Source organism: Petaurus breviceps, unplaced genomic scaffold (assembly GCF_028583685.1).
Source record: "Petaurus breviceps papuanus isolate PSGF00001 unplaced genomic scaffold, PetGlider_PUasm1.0 90386, whole genome shotgun sequence".
In the NCBI taxonomy this organism is placed as follows: domain Eukaryota; kingdom Metazoa; phylum Chordata; class Mammalia; order Diprotodontia; family Petauridae; genus Petaurus; species Petaurus breviceps.
This window is the reverse complement of record NW_027187236.1, coordinates 222,023-234,281: the sequence shown is the minus strand read 5'-3', so window position 1 is coordinate 234,281 and position 12,259 is coordinate 222,023. Positions and strand designations below refer to the sequence as shown.

The 12,259-nt window shown below is 50.4% G+C and overlaps 2 protein-coding genes across 5 annotated transcripts in view; both read right to left on the bottom strand.

Annotated features, from left to right (window-relative positions):
* The window catches only part of NAA10 (N-alpha-acetyltransferase 10, NatA catalytic subunit), a 7,630-nt gene extending 1,959 nt beyond the window's left edge, over positions 1-5,671 (bottom strand). For 2 of the 4 annotated variants that reach the window (XM_069108437.1, XM_069108439.1), the window contains exons 1-6: positions 5,490-5,668; positions 4,657-4,755; positions 3,655-3,713; positions 1,894-1,939; positions 1,633-1,748; positions 1,256-1,300 (exon numbers count right to left, since the gene is read on the bottom strand). In XM_069108437.1, coding sequence (XP_068964538.1) covers positions 1,256-1,300; positions 1,633-1,748; positions 1,894-1,939; positions 3,655-3,713; positions 4,657-4,755; positions 5,490-5,510 — 386 coding nt within the window. In that variant the 5' untranslated portion in view covers positions 5,511-5,668. Of the gene's footprint in view, positions 1-1,255; positions 1,301-1,632; positions 1,749-1,893; positions 1,940-3,654; positions 3,714-4,656; positions 4,756-5,489 lie in introns of all 4 variants that reach the window. The other 2 variants (XM_069108440.1, XM_069108438.1) reach the window with 2 other exon arrangements.
* A 277-nt stretch (positions 5,672-5,948) lies between these two features.
* On the bottom strand, positions 5,949-12,144 carry RENBP (renin binding protein). Its single transcript, XM_069108436.1, has 10 exons — positions 11,999-12,144; positions 11,549-11,624; positions 10,987-11,062; positions 10,651-10,823; positions 9,979-10,203; positions 9,714-9,795; positions 9,171-9,346; positions 8,622-8,753; positions 6,491-6,578; positions 5,949-6,164 (listed from the first exon to the last, which is right to left on the bottom strand). Exons 1-10 carry the CDS (start codon positions 12,097-12,099, stop codon positions 6,094-6,096), a joined length of 1,200 nt encoding a protein of 399 aa, XP_068964537.1. The 5' UTR covers positions 12,100-12,144; the 3' UTR covers positions 5,949-6,093.
* Positions 12,145-12,259: the final 115 nt, after the last annotated feature.

The window sequence follows — 12,259 nt, the reverse complement described above, 5'->3', positions numbered from 1 at the left end:
CTAGGTGGCACAGTGAATTGAACACTGGCCCTGGAATCAGGAGGACCTGAGTTCAAATCTGGCCTGAGACACTTAATACAAAAACTAGCCATGTGACCTTGGGCAAGTCACTTAACCCCAATTGCCCTACCTTCCCCCCTCCAAAAAGAAAAAAAAAAAGAATGATGTAGTCAAGGTGGTTCTCCATTAGGATGACAAGGGGGCTGTCAACTTTGGACTTAGAAGCTGGCCCCTAAATTTAGCTAGAGAAAAGAAGCTGGGGGGAGGGAGGGAGGATGGGAAATAGTAGCCACATCCAAGTGCCTGAAGGGCTTCTTCTAAAAGGGAAGTCAGGAGAGGAAGCTCAATTCTAGCTCAAGCATAAGAACTCCCTGTAACCAGAGCTGTCCAGGAAGCAGTAGCTGGAGTGCTGTATTCCTAGGACTCTAGGCTTTCTGTTTCCCATCAGACCCTCCCGCTAAGCTTCCTCCACCTGGCCTTGTCTTTCTAGTTTGCCACCACCCACAGGCATAGGTCTATTTGGAGTGGTTTAGACGCCACCCCTGTGTCCCAGCAAGCATCACTAGAAAATTCTTGCAGGGAGTCACAAAGAAAACATGAGGAGCCCAAAGCAGCTGTCACCCTGTCCTGGGAAAGCGCCCCCCACACATACCAAAGCTGGATCGTCATTCACCATCCATATCACTCACATCTCTAGAGCACTTTTTGAAAGGTTCCCAACTCTCTTCACAGTAGCCTGGTGAGAGGCAGCCCCACTTTACAGATGAGGAAACTGAGGCTCAGACACTTGTCCAGGGGTACAAAGGAAGTAAGCACTGGGGCAGGCTTTTAACTCAGTTCTCCTGACTCCAAAAACCAACGGTCTTTTTGTTTCATTGTGCTGAACATCAGCAGGAGAAGTGACCTGAGAAGTCACTGAGCCCAACTACCTCATGGTACAGATCCGTCCAAAGGTCACTGAACTAGGAAGTGATCCAGCCAGGGTGAAAACCCAGGTCTCCAGTTCTCCATTCCACACTCTTTCTGTGTGATCCCATCTCCAATCTCTTTGTGAAAATGGCTGTATGTATGCCCTGGCCAGTAACATCTGTGCTGCAGCCAAACTGGTTCCAAGGCAGGTTTTTTTCCCCTCGGGCCATATGGAAGGTCAGAGGATTATGAGTCTTTCCCTGGTCTCTCCCTCACTTAGGCCCCACCTTGCCCGGTACTGGCCCAGGCCTTCCCATCTCCTTCAGGAGGGCCTGGGATGACTTACTGAAAGTTAAGTGTGTTGGAATACAGATGCAGAGCTGCTCGGTTACTGTAAAACAACAAAGGGCCAGTGGATATGGCGGAATTTAGAAGGGAAGAAAGTCAGCGCTGTGCCCCTCCAAGCCCGCCTCCCAACACATCCTCACCCCAAACCAAGACCTTTTCCTCCGGCTTCAAAACCTCACCCCCCATCCTCTATGCAGACCAACGTGACAGAGTACTGATACACTCCTGCCTTCCAGGATGCCACTCAGGTCTCACTGCTTACGTTGGGTCCTGTTAAAGGGACCCTGTAGCTTCCTCTTCTGATTTAACATTACCCCTTTAAAACAGAGATTACATTTTCCCTTTTTCACTCCGTCCTCTGCTCCTGGCTCTTACCTTTTTCTGACATGCAGGGAGACATATTTTGCATTGAAGTTTTCAATCATGGCCCTCGAGGCCTGGTCCATAAGCTTCTGGGCTAGACCTAGTCGGCGGTGGGAACGTTTTACAGCCTAGGAGTTGAAAGAGAATAATCACAATTGGGGAGTTGTGAAGAGAAGAGAACAGGACCTACCGGCTGAGTTCATACTCCCTTTGCCCTTGAGGAAAAAATTCCAGTCCTAGGCCCGAGGTACAAAAAGAAAGGGGTCTACATACCAAGGATGTGATATGTCCATGGGGGACATCATCTGGATCTTCCTCCCTAGGGCCAGAAAGGAAGATATGGAAGATGAGGCACAGGGAGAAACTTGCCTGTGAGCACAGATATACATGGCTGGCTCTAAGGGACACAGACACATGATGTTGAGTGAAGCCAAGCTCTCCAAAGTTACCAATGATCTCTTGCCCTCTGCTGCACTAGACACATTTTCTCCCTCCTAGGTTTTCATGATATTGGTCTGTCCTGGTTCTCCTCCATTTCCTTTCTGAGCTCCTTCCCAGTCTCCTTGGCCGGCTTCTCACACATCAGACTGCCACACTGTGGGTGTTCTACAAGGCTCTGTCCTACGTACATACCTCTTCTCCCTCTACCCTCCCAGGGGTCCAGAATCTTGTTTGTTTACTAATTTTTTTTTTGGAGGGGCAATTGGGGTGAAGTGACTTGCTCAAGGTCACATGGCCAGTTAAGTGTTAAGTGTCTGAGGCCACATTTGAACTCAGGTTCTCCTGACTCCAGGGCCAGTGTTCTACTCACCATGCCACCTAGCCACCTCTGTTTACTATTTTCATGACTCAATTTCAATATGCTTGGTTTCTTTGGAAATCCTACCTATTTTGGGCATTGAAAAACATGATTTTGAGAAGGAATCCCTGGGCTTCAGCAGTCTGCCCAAGGAGTCAAGGGAGCCAAAAAGGTTGAGAGCTCCTGGTCTACCAGAAGCTTTCCTGACCCCCAACTACTGTGATGCTCATTCTCACCTCTACCAAGAGGTTTTCACTTGTATGTACTTTTACCCATTCCTTTTCACTAGCTCTATACACACACACACACACACACACACACAGAGTCACTATCACCTCATTAGGATATAAGCTCCATGGGAGCAGAAATGGTTTCATTTACAATATTGATATTCGAGCTCCAAGCTAAACAAAATACTGTGTGCCAGACAGGCATCATACTAAGTGCCAGTCCCTACCCTCAGGGACCTTACAGGCTAATGAGAGAAAACACCACACAGAGGGGAATCCCCTTAGCACAATGCTTGGCATGCAGTAAGCTTGATAAATACTCATTATTTCCCCCATGGGGCCTATAAAACACACATGTTAATGTATGTATATATATGTGCATCTATACACATGTGTGTATATATCTATGCATGTTTGTGCATACACACACTTTTAGCATGCTCACATGCACATTCATTCCTGCTCTGATATTTTCTCTTTGGAATACTATCCTCTTCTCTAAGACATGTACCCACATTTTGCCAGACCTCAAGGCCCAAAACTCTAGGGACATCTATTGTTTTGATCTTGTGTCTAGCACTCATTGGTTTGCTGACTGTTTTCCATGTTGGATACCTGGCTGCCAAAGTGAAACAGCAGTTCCCCAAGGGGGAAGGGGAACAAGCATTTCTAGATTGCCTACTAAGGGCCAGGCCCTGTGCTAAGTGCTTTTTACAAATCTGATGTGGATCCTGGATCCTTCTCTTTCCGCCATGGCACTACCATAAAGCTCATCCTAACACACATTAATGTTTGGATGAATGCTTAACTAGCACAGGGACTGTGAAGGGTATCAGAGAAGAGGGGACCTCCCACAGCAGCAGCAGTTCACAACTGTCGTAACAGCTTAGAGAACCGAGGGGATGAGGCGTCTGAGCGTAAGGGTCAGTACCAGGGACTAGTAGTGGTGAGAGCTGGGCCTGAGGCTTTGACCATACAGGGATAGGAATGAAGAGGACAACTCACATCTTGGCCAGGACATAGCCCACGATTTTGCCATTCTCATCTTCAGCAATGTAAGAAAGCTACAGGTAAGTGGGGAGGTAGAAAAGGAAAAAAAATAAATAAAAGAATAAATCTCACCCCAAGCCCCACATTCTTGTTCATACAAAGAATCACAGAACGTAAGACCTGGAAGGGTCATCTAGTCCAGGGATGGGGAATCCTCAGGGCCCTTGAGGACAAATGTGGCCCTCTAGATTCTTTTGACTGAGTCCAAACTTCAAAGAACAAATCCTCTTAATAAAAGGATTTATTCTGTAAAACCAAGGTTTTAGGGGTGGCCAGGTGGCTCAGCAAGTAAGAGCACCGGCTCCAGTGTTGGGATGACCTGGGATCAAATCCGGGCTCTGATACTCAGCACCACACCCAGAAATAACTGGCCGTGTAACCTTGAGCAAGTTACTTAACCCCGATTGCTTTAAAAAAAAAAAAAAAACAAGGTTTTACAGTCAAGGACCTAAAGGGCCACATGTGGCCTCGAGGGCATAGGCTCCCCACCCCTGTTCTAGTCCAATGAATTCTTATTTTACAGATAAGAAAACAGTCCCAGAGAAAGAAAGTGAGTAGCCCAGGTGATGGAATCCTAATAGAGTTGCCTACAATCCCAATATTCTAACTTCCTTCTGGGCCCCACTGAACAGCTGACATGTCCTGATCTGACCACACAGCTCGACTTTAACCAAATCACAGGCCCCCAAACTCTAAATCATTACCCCAGATTTAATATAGCTACTGCCTCTAGCTAGCCAAAAACCGCTGCAGTTTCATGATGTGTTTCAGTGGAACTGTCTCACAGGGACTTACAAATTGACCTGAGGGGAAGTAGTGCTTTATAACCCAGGTCTCCTGTTCAGGGTTCTTTCTACCAGCCCTGAAACACGTGATTGATTCTTCTTTCCCACCAATTCCCAATCCACTCAACACATTACAGTCCCATGTCATCCCCCATTTGCTTCAAACACACACCTGAGGCCATGATAGACCATGGTAGAAATAGTATTTCATCTGATAGTTTTCTGGAAGGCACAGCAGGTTACAATGCTGCATATTCATCAGATCTTCTGGCTGGGGGGCACGGTGGGAAAAGAGACCAGGCGTCAACTCTTTTGGATTTAGGTCCATGGGGATCTCACCAAAAACACTTTGCTGTTGTTCAGTCATGTCTGACTCCCTGTGACCCCATTTAGGGTTTTCTTGGCAGAGATACTGGAGTGGTTTGCCATTTCCTTCTCCAGCTCATTTGACAGATAAGGAAACTGAGGCAAACAGGGTTAAGTGACTGGGTCAGGGTCACACTGCTAGGAAGTGTCTGAGGTTGGATTAGAACTCTGGAGGATGAGTCTTCCTGACTGCAGGCCTGACCCTGTATCCACTTCGTCATCTAGTGGCCCCAAAAATATACTTAGGGGAGACCAAGGGCCCACTAGCCCTAGCATGGGGTCAGAGATTGGGCTATGGGGGTGGGAGTGGGGTGTTATGGGCGCAGGAATAGATAAGACTTAAGGGAATGGGGCCAGGAGAAGAAACATGAAATGCCTCTCTTTCCTCCAAAAAGTTTGGGTCTTAAAGCCCAGGTCACTCCTGACAGAGTCCGCCACCGACCCATAGGCACCCGAAAACTTGGCCCTCTCAGGGCGGGCTCCTTCCCAACGTGGCTCCACCCCAACCAAGTCCCGCCTGAGGACACTGTAGTGACGCATGCGCACACTCACAAGCTGCCAGCCCCTCCATATCCATGCGGCCCTCGCCCTTTTCCTCCTCACTTTCCTCCTGACTCCTAATTTTCGTCCCCCCCTTACCCGTGCGTTGCGAATGTTCATGGTGCCGAGACCCAAGTGGACCTAGTTGAGGTTTGGCGAGGTGAGACAACAACCACGCTCCGAGCCGCCGCCGCCGCTGCTGGATCCAGGCCGCTGCTAAGCAGTTGCGGAAGGGGCGGGCCTCAGCCAATCAGTCACCGCCTCCCACACCTTAGCCCAATCACCTGCCGCGCGGGGGATTCCCGCCCCGCTGCGGAAATTCCACCCAATTAGCAACCCGACCGCTGCACGCTTCGCCCGCCCCTACAACACGATGTCTCCATCTTGCTACCCCCGCCCCCCGCCACGAGCCATTGGGCTACTCCGAGGCAGGGGCGGGTACCGAGGCCGAGTGGTGCCCCTCAGGCCCCACCTTCTCCTCTCCACCCTCATTTCCCCCTCCCTCCCGGCCCCAGTGCGCAGATGTGCCCCGCCCCCCACAGACACGCGGAGCCTCTGTGAGAAGCTGGTTAAACTTTATTGAGGAGTTTAAGGAGGGGGATAGAGAGGAGGAGCCAAGGCCCCCTAGATCCCCCCGGGCAGAGCCCTCTGGGTGCAGCTGCTGACCCGGGCTCTGCTCTGTGCTGTGCTCGGGCGCTGGACCTTACGAGGCCACAAGGAGGGCCTTGAGTAGCTCCTCGCACATGTAGAGGCACCTGGGCACGTGGAAGCAACCTGCGTGGAGAACCCGCGGCAGGGAGATGGTGGGGGCGTCCCAGCCCCTGGCACCCGATCCCCCAGGCACCTCAGCCCCGCCCCTGGCACTCCAATCCCCTAGGCACCCTGGCCCCGCCCCTGGCACCCCCGCACCCCAATCCACCAAGCACCCTGGCCCGTGCTGGCACCCCAACCCCGCCCCCGGCACCCTCCCTCTCCCCCGAAACCCAGCCCCGTCCCTGGCAACACCACCACACACACACCCCTGCACCACGGCCTCGCTCCGGCTGGGCACCAACACCCCAATCCCCCAGGCACTCCGACCCCCCTTCCTTAACACCCACCTTTAAAGGGCCCCCCCTTGAAGCTGAGAGCCACTTTGCCCTCACGGTTCAGATAGCCATACCATTCTCCATGCTCCGTATCTGGGAACTGAGGGTAGGAGAGAGGAGAAGGAAGGGGAGAATGAGTTAGGTGCCTGGCCCAAAGGTGGCTGGGAGGGAGGGAGGGAAATCACTGGTCATCCCCCCCACCCCTGCAACCTATCAGTTGAATTAGACTGGTAGAGTGAAAAGGGAGGGAGAGGCAGGACAGCTGAGAAATTCAGTCCTCTCTCTTTCATTTCCCTCACCTAAAACTGAGGTGTGATGGGAAGAGAAAAAGGGAACAAATCCCAGCTTCACCTAGTCTTCTGCTCTCTCGGCTTCACTTTCCTCTTGAAAACTCTCAAGATTCAGAAGAATCAGAGATTTTTAGAGTTGGAAAAATGACCAACTCATTTTCCCAGTGAGAGCCCAACTTAGGTCCAAAGAAATGAAAAGACTTGTGGGAAGTCACCCAGATAAAAGGGGGGCAGTCCAATTCAAACCCAGGTCCTCTGACTGAATCTCAGGCTCTTTTCACTGTACCACATTTCTGTACCCAAAGGACAGATGATTTTCAAAGCACCATCATGCCATTCCTTTGTGAGTTCCTTAAAGCTCAATAAACCAGCTCCTCTGGAAAGGCCAGTCTTGCCCTAAGTGCCATAAGGAAGCAAGAGATAGGACTTACCCACAGATTACTGGGTAGGTAGAATCCTAGGATGTCAGAGCTAGAAGAGTCTGAGAAAATAGCTGAAGAGCCATTTTGAGATACCCCTGCAAATGGAGGGTACTAGAAGGTTGGCAAAGCACTTTAACATATATTATTACTTCATAGATCCTCACAACTATTATGAGGAAATATCATGATTCCCATTTCACAGATGGAGGACTGAGGCCAGGCAGCAGGAAAAAGAGATAAGAGAACAGAGGGAGGAGGAGGAGTGAGGCAAAGTTTCAGAGAAGGAACATGTGGGATAGAAAGCAACTAGAACAAGATAAAATAGGAACGTTTCTCCTTGAAACAAAAGTTCAGGTCCCAGCTAAGCCTACCTCCTCCAGTATCCACCGTTCTCATCCTCAATCTTCAAGGCCTTCCTACCCCTCCACTAATTCTGTCCCCCAAGACCCAGCTCAGGTCCTAGCTCAGCAAAGATGCCTTCCTTCCCTGCCCACCACAGCCCCAGTGCTCTGGAACACAGGTGTCCAATATGGGCAAATGGCCCCAGAAGCAGATCATAAAGTAATTCAAAACACCCACACAAAATAACTGGCCGTATAACCTTGAGCAAGTTACTTAACCCCAATTATTTAGGGGCAGCCAAGTGGCACAGTGAGTAACAGTGCCAGCCCCAGCATCGGGAGACTTAGAATCAGTTCTGGCCTGAGATACTCAGCACCCACACAAAAATAACAGGACATGTAACCTTGAGCAAGTTACTTATCCCCGATTGCTTTAAAAAAAAAAAAAAGTAATTCAATATGTATAAACTACAAACTGCCTTACCATTTTCAGAAGAGAGGAGGGGAGGGAGAAAAATCTGGAACTCAAAATCTTGTAAGAAGGAATGCTAAAAATATTTTTTGATTTGTAATTGTGGGAAAAAATAAAATACTATTTAAAGCATAAAAAATAAATGCTATATTGAATTTAAAAAAAAATAACACTGCTTCAGCATCACAAAACCTCAAAGGTTATCTAGACCAATCCCTTCTTGATCAAGAAATCTTTTTTTTTTTTGGAAGCAATTGGGTTTAAGTGACTTGTCCAGGGTTACACAGCTAGTGTCTGAAGCTAGATTTGAAATCAGGGCCAATACTCAATGCAGCTATTGGTATCCATACCAGGCCAACCTTTGATACCTCCTGCCTTTACAGTTAGAGGTATTTTGGCCTTTCTCTCTTGGATGATTCATCAGCTTTTCCTACATGGTTAAGGCTTGTTGCCCAAGCAAGGCTGGGAGCCATGGGTGGGCAGACAGGCCCCTCAGTCTTACCCCATTGCAGTCTCTCCCTCCCTCCCTCCTTGGCCCTTTCCAGACTAGCCAAGCCTTAATCGAAGCATTCCAACCTTCACTTGCTTGGCCTGCAGGTCTTTGAAAAGTTTTCTTACCCGTTCAAAGGTATATTCAGCAACTTGGCAGAAAAGGTTGAGCAAGTTGGGGTCCTTGGTCTCACTGTAACCCATAAGAAAGGCGATCATGGCTTCACTGTGGGGCCACCAGAGTTTCATGTCCCATTCCAGCTGGGGGGAGGAGGAAGACAATTTTCAACCATTCATCTCTAAGCTTCCCCCCCACTTGGTCTCCTTTTTCCCCCCAGCCCTACTCTATATTTACTTCTTTAGGATGGCCTGCCGAACCCCACTGAGTTTTGTCCCTTTTCCAGTTATTACAGTATCTTATCCTTATCTCTGTATATTCTAGTCAAACGCTCGTGCCTGTCTAAAGTTCCATCCAGCCGCCCTCACTGTCCTGGAGTCTCTCCAAGGGTGGGAGTCATGTCATCCCCATCAGACTGAGAGTGGAAAGGCTTCCTCTTATTTTACCATCTCTTGCCAGGCCCTAGAGCTAAGCACTCCCCATTCCCTGGACATGGCCATGCCAACTGCAGAATTCCAACCTCCTTCATGACTTCAGGGACCTCCTGTAAGGCTCCTTACCTGAGTGGGGCAGAATTTATCTGCATCCTGGAAGTAAAAGATTCCCCCATTTTCCTTGTCCCAGCCAGAATGAAAAGGCTGCAGCATGAATTTCTCAATGATATGGGTCTTGAGTTCAGGGTTTCCCTGGCGGATAGCATACCGAAGCAGGAACCAGCCAGCCTCTAGGGCATGACCTGAGGTGGGGATTCCGTGCAGTCAGATCCCCACATCTCCCTCGCAGGTGTGTACCCTAACTCTCTGTTAGACATTCAAAGGGCCCACACACTTTGAGTATTTCTCTACACTTTTGCTTTGGTCACCATCACCGTCCTCTGCTATGGAAAGCTCATTCATGGCTCTGCCTTTGCTCCAACTGTTTCCCTATGTGGGATGCCCTCCTTCCTTTCCCAGCCACTTCAGGCCTTCCTCACCTACCACCCAGCACTAGGAATGGCAGACTAAAGACTGCCTAGTTTTCTCTCTGTACATAAGTCAAGTCCCTTCTTTTCCTTCCCAACTCTAGACCACACTTTTCCCTTCCTAGACCCAGGGTCCATTTACCTGGATTCTGTTGTCTCCCCAGGCAACCAGGAATCTCTGTGCCATCCTTAGATATGTTCTCCAAGACAAGCTGTCCATCCCTCTGTCAGGGTCATGTTGGGGGGAGAAGCTTATATGAAATCCTTCACTTTTCTCTCCTGAGGGGCTTCTTTCCCCCAACCCACCTCAAAGAGAAGAGAATCTTAGCCCTAGCCAACCCCACACCCTCCTAAACTAAGTGCAATGTGCTGGCCACACCTCCCCCCTCCCTCCCAGGGTGCCCAACCTGAAGATGCTTCAGGATCTGCTGGAAGCACCACTCGCCCAATTCTGCATATTTCCGGGTCATCTTGTCATCATCCTCCCCAAGCTGGTCCACCAGATTGAGCACCGTCATGGGCACAGCCATAGAGTCAACCTTTGGAGCTCCTGAGAGCTGAGGCTGTCCCAGGCCAGTGGGATCCACTCGAACCCAGTATATAATCTGATCCATCATCTCCACAGCTTCCCTCTTGGGAAGGAGGAGGAAATGAAGTCAGGTCAAGGCCACTGGGTCAGACAAAGGGTTCTGCCAATTCCGAACCCTTTTCCTCTCTAATCCACCTGGCGTAGGCCCCTATCCCTGAATTGGGGTAGTGTTATGTGTGTCCCTCCCTCCCCCCTGTCTCTTGGCCTCACTGACTGGGTGTTTCCTATGCCCAATTCTATTTTTTTTTTTTTTTTTGCTTTTTGGAGGGCAATTGGGGTTAAGTGACTTGCCCAAGGTCACATGGTTAGTAGGTGTGTCAAGTGTATGAGGCCTAATTTGAACTCAGGTCCTCCTGGGTCCTGGGCAGTTGCTCTATTCACTGCGCCACCTAGCTGCCACCCCACCCCCATGCCCAAATCTAGCTGTGTGAACTTGGACAAGTTATTTCTATCCCTGGGGAGATGATTTTGCCCCCCACCCCCTATGTACCTGGTATCGGGGGTCACCAGTGGCCTTCCACAGTTCATCCATGGCCATGGTGTAGAAGCATTCACTGAAGACTGAGCGTTGAATCTTGGCAGGGCGACCATCACGGGTCAGCACAAAGGCACACTTTTTTGCTGGGGGGGCTACTCGGGCATGGCGGATGAGGAACTCCCCTCCTGGAAGCAGTTCCAGGTGAGGAAACTGACCTCTTACCCCTAACTGTGCCATCCCTAACCCCTGTGCAGGAAGAACGGCCTCTCATCCTAGGCTAGGCAACACTCTGCACAAAGGAGGGGAGAAGGGTAATTGGGGGGGATGGGGAAGATAGTATTCAAGTACCTGCTTTGGCAGCATCCAGGATCTCAGGCCAGTGGAAACGCTGCAGCTTCCGGTACAGGCGACAGTACATCCAAACCTGCAGTGAGAAAGCCATTATGGGCTGGGGGGGGAAACTGAGTCTCTTCTTGGCCATCTTTCAGGCACATGGACTAGGGGTGGGGAACCTGGGGCCTTCTAGGTCCTTGGGTTTGGCTTTTTGAGTGAGTCCAAGTTTGACAGAACAAACCCTTTTATTCAGGGGATTTGTTCTGTGAAGTTTGTATTCAGTCATAGGGCTACCCTTGAGGACCTAGAGGGGATTTGTTTTGGGAAGTCTGGATTGGTCAGAGAGCTGTCCTTGAGGACCTAGAGGGCTGTGTGGCCTTGGGCCCCAGTTTCCCCATTCCTGGGCCAGTCTCTACCTTCATCTGGAGACAGGAAAGCTGGGTCAGTATACACACTTTCTGGGCTAAGGTGCTAGGCCTCTAGATACTGTGTGTGCCTGGTCAGGCTTGGCTTGGGGCCCACTGTCACAGCAGGGTCAGAGCTTGTGGGGGTCCAGTGAGGTGAGGGGGTCCCTTACCTGCCTCCCCTGTAGCCACACGTATTTGAGATCATCATACACTTGGCCCTCCTTGGTGAGGCAGGTGAAGAAACCCCTGGAAGAAAGGAAGGGGGTTAGGCAGGGGAGGGGGCTTCTATTTTTACATGTTACCCTGCCACCTTCTGTGAGCAATGAATCCCACCAGGATGGGGGTGGGGGCAGGGCAGATCTTTTTGTGGTAGATGATAGGTTAGGGGAAGGGTGTCTGGGCAGTTAGAAGAGGTAAGGAGACAGAAGCCTTGAAAAGGGGGGTGGGAGCCATGGCCTAGTGGACAGAAGGTGGGCCAGGGTGGGGGGGTTAGAAGCTGGTGTCTGCTGGGGGAAGGGAAGAACTGGGGGTGGCCATGTTGGAGCTGTGCTGTTGGTAGGGGCAAAGAGTTAAGGTCTGGAATGAGGAACAAAGGACAGGTGTCCAGAGGTGATTATTACCCGTGCTCAGAATCATGGGAGTACTTGGTCCAGAAGGTTACCACTCTGTCCAGCTCCTGTTCTACCCGCTCCTTCCAGGTGGCCAGGGTGGCCCTCTCCATTTCCTAGGGAATGAAAGAACAGATCCTGAGTACTGCTGAGGCAGACAGTGGCCTAGAACACCCTCCCCTCCCCCACCCCCCACGCCCCCTCACACACCCCCCCACCCACCCCCTACACACCAAAAAAAACACCCCACCAACCACACACAACACCACCCCC